General features: G+C 40.1%; 1 protein-coding gene across 1 annotated transcript; it reads right to left on the reverse strand.

Annotated features, from left to right (window-relative positions):
• Positions 1-60: 60 nt before the first annotated feature.
• Positions 61-12,878, reverse strand: LOC308410616 (cystathionine beta-synthase-like). Its single transcript, XM_080904084.1, has 15 exons — positions 12,745-12,878; positions 8,337-8,625; positions 7,462-7,568; positions 5,682-5,816; positions 5,510-5,589; positions 5,236-5,440; positions 4,663-4,754; positions 4,393-4,512; positions 4,231-4,315; positions 4,043-4,148; positions 2,697-2,774; positions 2,459-2,593; positions 1,525-1,633; positions 1,344-1,428; positions 61-1,029 (listed from the first exon to the last, which is right to left on the reverse strand). The coding sequence occupies exons 2-15, from the start codon at positions 8,621-8,623 to the stop codon at positions 905-907; spliced, it is 1,749 nt and encodes a 582-aa protein (XP_080760210.1). The 5' UTR covers positions 8,624-8,625; positions 12,745-12,878; the 3' UTR covers positions 61-904.
• Between the last annotated feature and the right edge of the window lie 242 nt (positions 12,879-13,120).

Consider the following 13,120-nt stretch of genomic DNA (forward strand, 5'->3'; position numbering starts at 1 on the left):
CAAGAAGGCAGAGTCATAAAATGTTTGCAAAACAGGTTATTTCTTTATTTTCTATATAACCACATAATAAACCCCGTTCACTACAGTCTAATTACAACGTAAGTAAATATTAGACATAAACGCACACGAGAACAGCAGAAATCATTGTTTGGCTTTTTTGGCACAACACCAACAACATCTGATATCTCCTATTGGTGCCGTTTCTGCATCATCATCATAATATTGGTCCATGATCAACATTGCAACTGACCAATAACATTGTCATGATGTTATATGCTTTGCATTGTGAGGTACACAGAAGAAACAAAATATGCCTCTGTTTATATCATACTTCTGGACATAATTGTATCTATATTCATTTATACAACATAATAAACTATTTTATCAACGTAGGCTTCTCTTAGTCAAATTTAGGTTATGTTGGTTTGCTAGTTTTTAAATGTATAAACTAACTTCTTGGCTAATGCTAAGTGACTTACACGGAGCAAATAAAGCAAATTGATAAAAACATGTACAAAAAAAGAAAAAACACTAAACACAAAGGCACCACACTTAAAAAAGACATTATGTGTGGCAGGAAAAAAAGAAAGAATAGAAATATTTTTACTGTATTGTAAGAGAAAAGAGTCAGTTCCAGAAAGATGATGGTAACGTCCCTCCAAAAAAAAACTAAGCTGCCCTTTAACTGGAGATTTTTCACTCATTACAAGATGCACAGTGTTTAAAAAAAGAACAAAGATAGCTCTGAATAGTGCTTTACAACTTCTCTGTCCTCTCTGGAGCTCTATTATTATTATCATCATCATTATTATCATGATTATTTCAGTGACACTACAGGTGATCGTTTGCTGTCCCTCAATGAACAGGAAGTAAAATCCACGTTAAACAGGACACAGTCACTGGGTTACACTGCCTGACTTTGATGGTTGCAGTCCTGCCCCTCGTGTGTGGTGATGTAGGAGAGAAGGTCAATCGCTGTCACGACAGCAAATAAAATCTCCCTCTGGAGGGCCGACCCATCGACCCCGTCTGCACAGAGACACAAAACTCCTGTTAAACACAGAAGACTGTTGTGGTTTGTTTACTGCACAGGCTCATGAACAAAGTTTCCCATGTCGTCCACAAATACAGGTTTTAGCTCAATGATGGAAAGAAAGAGCCATATGTGAACATGATCCAGGAGAATGCAAATGTGTGATTGTAAATCAGTGTCTTTGGGTGTCACAACCGAAATGAAGCTTTGTGAATGACATTTATCAACCATGCAATAAACAGCTCATTATAAAAATGATCTGCACATAAATGTCCTGCATAAACACTATTTAGGAAATGGATTTTCTCACATTGCGTTTGATTGTGAACCACCAGGGCAAAGTTATCAGTTTTGAGGATATGGGAAAGCTTCCCCAGGTCGTCTGTCAGGTGCACCTGAAAGCACAAGTGGAGGAAGATTAAACAAGCGTGTAAAAACGTTCATTATGTCATCAAAGGTCGCCATGAAGAGCTCTGCACTCTCTGACTGACCTGTTTGAAGGCTTTGAGGAGCACCGCGCTGACAGCCGCTGAAAGTTCAACCTTCCCCGCCAACAGAGAGGACAGAATGGTTTCCAGAGTCACCATTCCCAGGATGGCCCTGTGGAAATACACAAAACCCACAAACTCCCATCAGACTCAGGTGACGAGAAGACTAACCCATCATGTCTCTGTCTGCTTATTTCAACCAAATGTCAAGATTAAAAAATGGGTAACCAAACTGGATGATTAATCAATGTAGTTTTTAACTAGAGTTTATCTTGAGACGAGATCCAACTTATATGGTTACACACTCAAATAAAGCTACCTCACATGGGGATTTACACTGGAGGGACAGGGTTGTAATGTATGTGTATATACCCATCAGACGTCCAGCTGCCCACACACATCTTTAAACTACATCCCTGCAAAGTTTAACATCTCTGACTACAAGTGAGCAACACTGCTGGAAGTGTTAATAAAAACATAAATAATCACTGAGGTTTTAAAAGCTGTGGGAAATACAAGCTTCACATGTTCATATTATTTATGTTTAAAAATATTTCAGTTGGGTAGTTATATAAAGATGAAAATAAGACAAAAAGATCAGACAAGACAAAGGTCACAGACAAAGTGTTAGAATCTCTTCCTGACACTGTGATGTCATCCCGAAATTCAATTTCCACCATCAACTCGAGAACAGAGCCACGTTTCAGTGTGAAATCCTGAGATCAAACTACGACCTGTGGAACATCTGCCGAGCATTTAGCTGCTCTGCACGAGCAAAGATGACGATACAGAGGATGAGATCTGTTTCCCTGAAATCTCCATGGAGACCACTGTTTGTGTTTATGCTGGAAGTTCCTGTCCTCTTCCTGTTTATACAAGGTCATATCCAAACAGAGCATTTATAATACTAACCTGATATTGAGAAGAAGAGACATACCCTGACTCAGTGACGACTGGTGCCTGACCCAGTGAGTTCTCCTTTAGGATCTCAATGGTTTTCTGGCAGGACACAGAATGTGTGATGGTGAGGGGGGCAGACAGGTGTAGACTCTGAACAGTCCGGTTCCACCACCTGCAAGACGGAAAAACAGAGGTTTTAACACCAACCTGCCCCGTCATACCTCCTCTGAGGGGTATAAGCTATAGCTGATTTGCGGATTTTTGTTGTTTTTTACCAGGGTTTTGGGTCCATTTGAGTGTCCAAGCAGAGGAAGCCTTTCTCACACATCCACTGATCCCTCAGGAACTTTGACCTGCGGGAAGATACGGGTGAGTTTGAAGAAGTGTGCTAAAGTTCAGCCAGGGTTCCACCTAAAACACATCTGACTCTAGACAATCTGTTTATCAGCTGCATCACTGCTTTACGTCAGTTTTTCTTTTTTTAATGCTGACAGCTTTATTGTGGGATTTATTGGTTATTTTAGGGATAGGAAATGGCTGTAAAAATAAAAGAAAGAAAGAAAGCATCCTAGTTGAAACACATGTGTCTCTTCCTCTCTCATTTCCTGTCACTGCTGTTCTGTCCTTAATAATGGGAAAAACATCCACACAAAGGGTTTCAAAAGAAAGTGCTTTTATGTTAAATTCTTGTCTAACTAATGGCTGGTGGGAGCCACATGATTACTGCTTTTAGCCAGACATAGCTCAGAGGAAGAGAGTCCAACTCTTTGAAACCATGAAGATCTCTAAACTGTTCAATGGACTGAATCATTTCTACACACATTTACACATTTTTGAGGACAAAGCTAAAAACTGTTGGATGGTCTGTGGTTAAATTTGGTACATATGTTCATTCACTGGCTTTTAAAGATTTCATTAAAATGTTCTTTTTAAATGGGGAAAGATTATAAAGCATACATCTTTAATCATCTAAAAAAAAAACAAGAATGGAAGCAGAAATTTTAATACATTTTCTCTCTAATCCACACAGGATCAAAAGTATACGTACCAGCCCCTGGCCCAAAATCAGCAGCTTCAAGTTCAACGGAAAAGAGCAGCTGCCCCACATAGACAAGCCAAATGCCTTCTGAAGCAACGTTTTATGATCAGAAGGGACAAAAACTGAGCTATTCGGCCAGTAACAAGAGGTGTATTTGTAGGAATAAAGCGGAGGCTTTCACAACAAAGAAGATTATAGCATCTGTTCATGCTCAAGGGTGTTTTGTGCCCAGTAGTGTGTATGGATGCACAAATAATGAAGAAGGAAAACTACCTCTAAATTCTGAAACTTTACATCAAATTAACAGCTAGATAAACTTGACCTGATAAAACCTGGACACATTAAGGTGTTCCAGCAGGACACAAACACACATCCAAACTGGTTTTGGAATGGAAATAGCAAACTTGTGAAATGACCATTGAAAAGTCCTAACGTCACCCCTATTTAAAAAGTATTGATGTTCATGGGCATGATGAGTGCATGTAAACGTCTGCCCACAACTGTATTTTTGAAGGCATGAAGGCCTGTGAGCACTCCAGACTCTCACTGGATTCAAAGTGTATCTGCCATTGTGTCTCGTACATGTAGTTGCGGACAGAGTCAGGCAGGATGACCACGCAGCGCTGCCCCTCCTCCAGCTGCTGAGCCATCTTCACAGCTGCTGCCATCGCTGAGCCAGAGCTGCCACCTTCAGCAAAACAGGCAAATCGATCATTTAGAGCAAACTGAGGTTGCTCATAACATACCACAACTCACTGATATGAACTTACCGCACAAAAGACCCTCCTCTCTGATCAGTTTGCGGGACATAAGGAACGTTTCTGTGTCGGTTGATTTGTACCAGACATCCACAATCTGTGCAGATTCAACAGAGACGGGCGTTTAGCAAAAATACTCACTTTACAAATGTGCACGTTAACAAAAATACTCACAGATCTGTCCAGTACTGTGGGGATGAAGTCATATCCAATACCTTCCACTTCAAATGGAACCTTTTCACTTTTCTCCTCTGAGCCAACCAGAACAGAGCCTTCAGGATCCACACCGACTATCTAAAAAACAGAGATGAGAACTGAGGAAAGAGGCTGCAAACGGTGCAGGGTTGGAGCTGCCAATATACGGATTGCTTCACTGATTAATATAAATTTCAGTAAAACAAAACTTTTATTTCAGATTCTAGATAAGTGGGTTGGGAATCTCGCCTTGACATTTGGACATCTTTCCTTTAACTTTCGAGCAACACCAGTGAGTGTGCCGCCCGTGCCGGCTCCGGCCACCAACATATCCAATTTACCTAAAAACAGAAACACATTTTCTTTTCCAAACTACAAAAAACATATATTTTTGGGATTCAAATAAACACCTGTTCCATGAGGATTCGCAGTTACAGGAAAAACTATTTACGCCTTCCTTCATTCATGTCAGTTTGACGTATAGATCTAAGTTCCAGGAAATATAAAATACACACCATGAAATTGTAGGCAAATCATCACTTGTTACAACTAAGGTCTGCAAAAGATCATCTCTGTTTGCACAAGACAAATCTTGTGCTACAGCAGCAGAAGACCACACTGGGTGTCACTGACAGGAGTGAATGGGAAACTTCTGCTGCCACATTCGAAGGGTAAGGTCAAAATTTGGCATAAAAGATAAGATCATCTTGTGTTAATGGTTTAAGGTGGTGGTGGTTTAATGGTGTGGGGGGTCATTTCTTGAAAAAATTCAACTTCAAGCTAGAAGATGCATCAAAAATCAGAGTTTCTATCAGCTCGAACCATCACACTGCTCCAGTATCTCCTCAGCCGTGGTGTCGTAGTGAGCCAGGGGGTTGCTTGCATTGCGATACTGGTCAAGGATGTGCGAGTTGGGGATCTCGTTCTTCAGACGCCAGGCCGTACGTATATGAGACTCTGGTGAATCAAAAGCTGCAGCTGTGGGTGTGCGGACAATTTCTGCCCCGAGAGCTTGCAGGACATGCACCTAGGACACAGGAGAGGATGAGACTTCAATAGATTCCTCACATTGAAAAGAAGAAACAGAGCTACTTACCTTCTCCATGCTCATCTTCTCAGGCATCACAATGATGCAATGGTAGCCTTTTACTGCAGCTATGAGGGCGAGGCCAATACCTGCACAAAGAGCAAGATTTATTTAAATGACCTTTTTCCTTCATTATATAGTTATAATACAGCCGTCAGCTCATTCGCTCAAACTGATGTACCCGTGTTTCCAGAGGTGGGCTCGATGATGGTGTCTCCTGGTTTAAGGACCCCGGCTCTCTCGGCGTCCTCCACCATGCGCAGGGCGATCCTGTCTTTCACACTGCCTCCTGCATTGAAGAACTCACACTTGGCCACTAAACACAGTCACCCATTAAAAACAAAAAAAGATATATTGCATCAGGGAGTGTTCAAAGTTAATCCAAAAGGTTTGCATTAGATAATGCGTGACAAATTTAATATGCATTGTAAATAACTAGGACTGAACCAGTGCAGAGAGAAGAATAATAGTTAATCTATTAACCTTTACCAGGTCACTGACGACCCATCTATGGTTGGTAATTTGAGAGGAAACATCTTAAAGCTTTTGAAATAAAACCTCTATATAAAACTCTAAACTTAGATGGCTCCCCAATCACCCGCTAAAAGGTTAACAAGTATGAAAAGCATGCTTCTGTCATCTGTAACTAGATTCTGGTTCCCATGAGAATCTAGTTTTTACTTTGCTTTTATTTGTCCTGCTGAAAGTGCGTGTCTATGCCAGTCCACGTCTTTTATTTCCACAGAGAACAGTTCATGTCAGATCTCCCTCTGTAATCCTGACTGACTGTGTTTGAAGGAATTAGGAAATTCAATTTGTGGAGTGTGAGATCTGGATCTGCTCTTTTGCAAACTCATAGCAACACAGGGATAATGACATGCCTGCCAGCTACTGCATCAGCAACAACATGTTGTTAAGGTACCGGAACAAATATAAACTCTATTATTTCTCAAGTTTAGAGCTGCATTTTATTTGCAAAGGTTTTCTTTTTACTCTGTTGGATGACAGAACAAAGAGTCTTTCAGTCTCACCTCTCCATCCAGGGGAGCGAGCTGCCCCCTCATACAAGAAAACAACAGTTGCACAGTGAAAAAACATAAGGCCACCAGCTACATGATACTTCAACGCTCCCTTTTTAACAGCTGAGCAGGAAGCCAAGAGGGACACAGTGGGTTCAACAGCCCTAGCTTAAACAACGGCACCTCTTCCACTCGGATGCATCAACTTAACAACATATCCCCTAAAAGACATTCTTTTACACAAATATGGTAAGCCAGGTGAGATGTCACTCTGTAATCTGCTGCTGCTCAACTACAGTCTCATCCAAGCAGAGGTTTTTTTCACCCCACTAAACACAGTAAACTTATCAGCTTTCTCGCTGCTTAGGAGGGAGAACAATAAAGCTGCTGTTAGGACATTTAAAGCATCTTCTATCCTGAAAATAAGAAGACTGCACTCCTGCTCATTTTCTTGCAAGGACATATCAACGTCATTTTGGGGTGAGCGAAGGGGACTATTCAGAGAGAAAACTTAACATTTCACATCCATAAATATCCATAAACCCATATCTTTTGGATTAAAGTTGTAGCTTTGCAGTACAAGTACATGGATAGCAGTCAGGTTAAGGATCATGTTATTTATTTATCAAGGTTAATGTCATGTTTTATATTCTAAAAGGTTAATTCTGTTTAAATCTGTTTTGTATAGTACTAAAACTTAAAGCATGAAAAATGTGAACCTTTCTCTAAGTTTCCTTTTCCTTTCTTTTTTACTTATTTATTTAATTAGCTTACCCTGTTGTGTAATATTCAAGCCTCTGCTTTTACAAGCAAACTTTCAATTAGACTTATTTGCTTGAATGCAGAATAATAATAAAGATTTTGCAAAACCGTAAGCAAAAATAAGTCTTTTTTTTAAATCATCTTCTTACTTTTACATAATTTGTCACATCTTTTACTCACAGATATCACACTTGAGCCCAAACTCTTTGGGGATTTTGTTCAAGCGAACCAGAGGTGTGTGTCCAATTTTCTCAAGAATGCTGGGGAGGATGTCAGAGGGCTTGGTGCTGTAATGTAAGAGATAACAAACACTAGGAGATACCATACAGGATTTCATGTATCTGATGAGAGTTTAACCAAAATTAGTGGAATTGTCAGAAATATCATCACATCATACACTCACTGGGCAATTTGTTAGGTACACCTTGCAAGCACTGGGTTGGTTTTCAAAACTGGCTTGAAAACCAACCCGGGAAACATTCCTCAGAGATTTTGACCCATGTCGACATGATACTATCACACAATTCGATCACCTCACAAAGATTTTCTTTTGGATTGAGATGTGGTGACCTGTGAGCTGAGATCATCTGAGCTTTACAAACACTAAAGAGGGAAAAGTGTAAAAAAAAAACAAACCCTGTACACTAATCCACCAACACAAAGTGCCAGAACCACTGATACATGTGATACATGGCAAGATGGAGCCATGTTTTCATGTTGTTTACATCAAATTCTAACCCTGCCGTCTGAATGTGGTGGAAAAACATTACCATTTTCCCTCATTCTGATGCTTTGTTTGATCTTAAGCAGGTCATCTAGATCGTGTTTACATGCACTGAGTTGCTGCCATGTGATTGGCGGTTTACATATTTGCATTAACCAGCAGTTGAACAAGTGTACCTAATAAAGTGACACATCAGTGTATGTGTGACATCTGTTTGTCAAATCAGAATTAAATATTGCTGGTGACTCAACTCTGCTGCAAAAAGTAAGTAGACAGAGTCACTAGTTTTATTTAAAGACACAGCGACCTCTTTATTTCTCCAGACTCTTACCATGCTGAGTGGCTATGAGGCGACTCTGACATGGGCGCGCCCAGCTTCCAAGTACATCTGCTGGGCAAATCAGGACGGATCCACTTCGTCTCATCAGGAGTCTCGTCTGTGTTCTCCAGCTGACTCTCAGTGAATGATTCATCCTTATCTTCACCATCAGCAGATAACCTGTCACAACTGTTCACAGCTGCTGTAGCACAAGTGACTTCTGCATTTGTTGGGTTAGCTGCAGATGTGCAAGGAGAAGGAACTTCTTCCAAGGATGCAGCACCAGAAACAGAGGGCATGGCTGCAGTGGGATGAGACATATATTATCATCAAGCTGTATTTTTTATTTTATCTAACCATGCATTAATTCAAAGACAACTAGCATTAAACAGTTGGGTTGATATCCTCCAATTATAATTTTAAGAATTTGTTGCTTCTTCTGTCTCTGTCTCCACATTCCATTTATCCAACTTTGTCTTTGGACAGTGGGAGAAAACCCACACTGGTACAGTCTGGCCACATACACGTCACACAGACAGGCCCAAGCAAGCAAGCAGGCTTGAACCTAAGCTGTGTTGCTGTGAGGCAGCAGCACTGACCCGCACAAAATATGTGTCTGGTACAATTTATTTATATGGGGGGGGGGGATCCTACATAATTTTCTAGTGTTTAATCGGTTTTTATACTTTTTGCTCATTTATATCACAGCGCCACAGTCAGTGTTGGGGAGTAACAGAATACATGTACCGCCGTTATGTATTTAAAATACAAAATATGAGTAACTGTATTCCATTACAGTTACCATTTAAAAAGGTGGTATTTAGAATATAGTTACTTTGTTGAAATAAATGGATTACACGGCGGTATTTTCCTGATTCATATTGTCACGGGTCAGGACTGTTTGGGTTTTGCTCCAGGCGACAGGGTGACGCTCTCTGCCACTGTGTGTTTCCTGGGTGAGAGAGCGCCTTTTTGTTGTTGTTGTTGTGCTAAGCTACAGAATGCTACATGTATAGCCCTAAAGAATGTAGCCTCATGGGCAATGTAGTCCGTGCTCCAGGGAGAATGGACTGCCATACCCGTTATGTGTCTTTGAGCGTGAGGACGGAGAAAAAAGAAGTAGAAAAGTACGAGCTGTCATCGAGTAGAAACGGGAGCTGGAAGCATGTAAATATAATAATAACCGCTGCATCCAAGAAGAGTGCCTGACGAGCCCAGTTGTAAGTAAGCTATTAAGACTCAATTGTACACTGTGTTCCTGTTTTCCTCCGAAACAATAAGTTCCGTTGGAGCAGCCTTTCAACCCTCTGCATTGAGGAAATCAATGACTGGTTGTGCCACAATTTTCTCCAGCTAAACAAAAACAAAACTGAGGTAATAGTCTTTGGCGCCAAAGAAAAACGATTACAGGTCACCAGAGAACTTCAATCTATACATCTAAAAACCACAAACCAGGCGAGAAATTTGGGTGTAGTGATGGATGCAGACCTAAACTTAGAAAAACACATTAAGACAATAACAAAGTCAGCTTACTATCACCTCAAGAATAAATCAAGGATAAAAGATCTGATGTCTCAACAGGACCTGGAAAAACTAGTCCATGCATTCATCTTTAGTAGGCTTGATTACTGTAACAGCATCTTTACAGGTCTACCTAAAAAATCAGTCAGACAACTACAGCTCATTCAGAACTCTGCTGCTCGAGTCCTCACTAAGACCAAAAAAGTGGACCACATCAGTCCAGCTCTGAGGTCCTTACACTGGCTGCCTGTCCGTCAGAGGATAGACTTTAAAGTTCTGATGCTGGCCTATAAAGCTCTGAATGGTTTAGGACCAAAATACATCAATGACCTCCTGACCCAGTATGAACCTTCCAGATCCCTCAGGTCATCTGGATCCGGTCTTTTATCAGTTCCCAGAGTCAGAACCAGACACGGAGAAGCTGCATTCAGCTTTTATGCTCCTTATATCTGGAACAAACTCCCAGAAAGCCTCAGATCAGCTGAAACACTCAGTTTATTTAAATCCAGGTTGAAGACTCACCTGTTCTCAGCTGCATTTGAATAAAGCACCAAATCCACACTTTAAGCTTAAATTTCAAAACTTACATTTAACTACTGATTTTATCTACTGTTCTGATTTTATCTGTTTTGATTTTATATACTGTTGTTTGTTTGTTTGTTTGTTTGTTTGTTAGTTAATTAGTTAGTTAGTTTATTTGCTTGTTTTAATCAATTTTAAATCATGCTTTTTATTTGTTCTTGTTTCTAATGTCTCTGTAAAGCACTTTGAATCACCTTGTTGTTGAATTGTGCTATACAAATAAACTTGCCTTGCCTTGCCTTGCCTCTCTCTGTCTCTCGCTAGCAAAGTTGACTCACACAACAAAATAAAGCTATTTTTCGGCTATGAGACCAACAGAACCGACTTATTAGCCAGAGGTCCCTTTACTACAGTTCGGAGGCGCGGACCTTTAGTAATAGTAATAAATCACACAGCAATAGTACATTCATGCAGTTGTAAAAAGCATGATAATATATTAAGTAATCCAAAGTATTCAGAATACGTTACTCTCATTGAGTAACGTAACGGAATACAAAATACATTTTCGGGCATGTATTCTGTCATCTGTAGTGGAATACATTTCAAAAGTAACCTTCCCAACACTGTCCACAGTGCAGTGCTTTAGACATCTGGCTAACAAGCAAAAGCACATTTTTCCTCCAGAATCAAAATCAAAACATGAATACGAATTGGAAAAATTATGATACACATTCTCCCTGATTGGCATTTGCTTCAGTAAACAACAAATCGATTTATTTAATAATTTAAAAAGTGATAGCCATTCCTCGTTTCACATTATACAACTTCAGTTTTTGGGAATTACAAGCTAGACAATTAATAGATAAAAGGCCTTTAAATTTAATAGTGTCAATAGTGTCAAAATAGTGTCAAATATAGTTAAATGTGTTCATATTTTTTCCCGACATAACAATAGCTCACGACTAGCATAAAAAAACAACGTTGTAATAACGTCGTAACATCTCAGCAGGTAAACTTGGGCTCTGTTTTTCCTGATAACGCACAAGTGAGTTCAGGAAAGCCTGGAAATAAGAACAAAACCAGTCTTTCCACAGCTGTGCACCAGAGTACTGAATCTCTGCTGTGTTTAAAGCCATTCATATTGAGCAACACGAAAAGGGCAGTGCACTCACCTGTGTGCCGGACATGAACCCTTGCAGCTGTCAGATGGACACCTGAGTTCTCTGCGCTTTATTTTCAGGTCCCTATCCGCCAATCAGCGCACAGTGATTGGTCTTGCCCCTGAGCATTTATGTCCAATAGCATGCAGCGTGGACGCTTCTTACAATGAATGTTCAGCGATCGCAGGATGCTTTTTATAGAACTGTTTTTACTTCAAAACGTATCTATATTTTCTACCGTTACTATCCAAACATACAAAGAAGTCTCTCACACAGCAGGGTTTAGCAGTGGGCTTTCAGTTTCACGCTTATGTGGTTTTGACTGTTACAAAGAAGCCATTTCTGAGAACTTTCATGTATATAACTTCTTAATTTTCAAATTAACGTGTTTTTAATCTGTAATTTTACATCGATACAGATTTTAAGCCTCTGAAAATGGGGCATTCCTAATTTAAATGAATTTAAAGGTCCGGGCTTCAACCGCATAATGATTGTTTGATTTAAAATCACAAAAACTGCCACTCTCCTAAAATATATTGTGGCATGAAGAATATACGTTTCTGGCATCATTGCTGTTCACAGTGCTGCTACCGGGCATCGTCAAAAAAAAAAAAAAAAAAAAAATCAGAGAATCTGGAGAAAGTTCTGTATGAAAATCTGTAGTGGATGCCCGTGATGTTTGGGTCTTTGAAATGCATTAAAAGCAGACATGGAAATAACTTTCTGTGAATGCAGTTCACTGTACCAACCACAAAAGCTCCATCGTGTAAAGAAAGTGCGTGAACGTGATCTAGAAATGCTGCTGTTTTCACTGAGCCAAAGATCGTTCAAAATGGACCGAGCCAAAGTGGAAAACTGTTCTGTGATCAGATGAGCACATGTCCCCCTCCTCTTCAGGGAAGGCCTTGCATATTTCAGCAAGACAATGCTAAACTTCATACAGCATCTATACAACAAGCATGGCTTCACAGTAGAAGAGTCCACGTGCTGAACTGGCCTGCAGTTCAGACCTTTCACCAAATGAAAACATCTGGAGCATTATGAAAAATAATGATGACGAATACAACAAAGAAGACCCGGGACTGTCGAGCAACTTATCCTCTATGAAACAACAATGGAACAACAGTCCTCTCCCAAAAGTCCAGCATCTGGGTCCTGGACAACGAAGCTAGCTCGCCACATTCGGTGATATCTTCACATTATCTGAATCAACTTACCTGTAACCTGCACAAATCAAATCAATGAGCGGCCACACGATCAACTCGATAGATTAACCCTGGGTTTCCCTGCGCGTTCACATGAAAGGGGTGGCGTTAGCAGAATCTGACCAATCACAAGCGGTGCGACTGACTTCAGAGAGATAAAACTATATTATAAGAAGTTAGAAGCACGGGGAAAGAGGTTAATAGAATTCAATATTGTTGAAATTACAACTCCATCGTAAAGTCGCGTTATGCTTTTAGGGATTATAATAAATATATATATATTTTAAATCTTTATGCATTTGTTGTTTAAAGCGGAACAAAATCCAGAATCTGGGCAAATTTGATGTCAGCAAACACAAATAAATGCTCTATTTTGACATCGTGTATT

This window comes from Rhamphochromis sp. 'chilingali', assembly GCF_963969265.1.
Source record: "Rhamphochromis sp. 'chilingali' genome assembly, chromosome: 14".
Lineage (NCBI taxonomy): Eukaryota > Metazoa > Chordata > Actinopteri > Cichliformes > Cichlidae > Rhamphochromis > Rhamphochromis sp. 'chilingali'.

Bases quoted from the DNA above. Each gene is read 5' to 3' on its own strand.
- LOC308410616 (XM_080904084.1), bottom strand. From the start codon at position 8,623: ATGCCCTCTGTTTCTGGTGCTGCATCCTTGGAAGAAGTTCCTTCTCCT. The intron at 4,149-4,230 runs GTAAGTTCATAT...GTTTTGCTGAAG, and splicing joins AGAGGAGGGTCTTTTGTGCG to GTGGCAGCTCTGGCTCAGCG. The intron at 1,429-1,524 runs GTCAGTCAGAGA...TTGTGCTTTCAG, and splicing joins TCCTCAAAGCCTTCAAACAG to GTGCACCTGACAGACGACCT.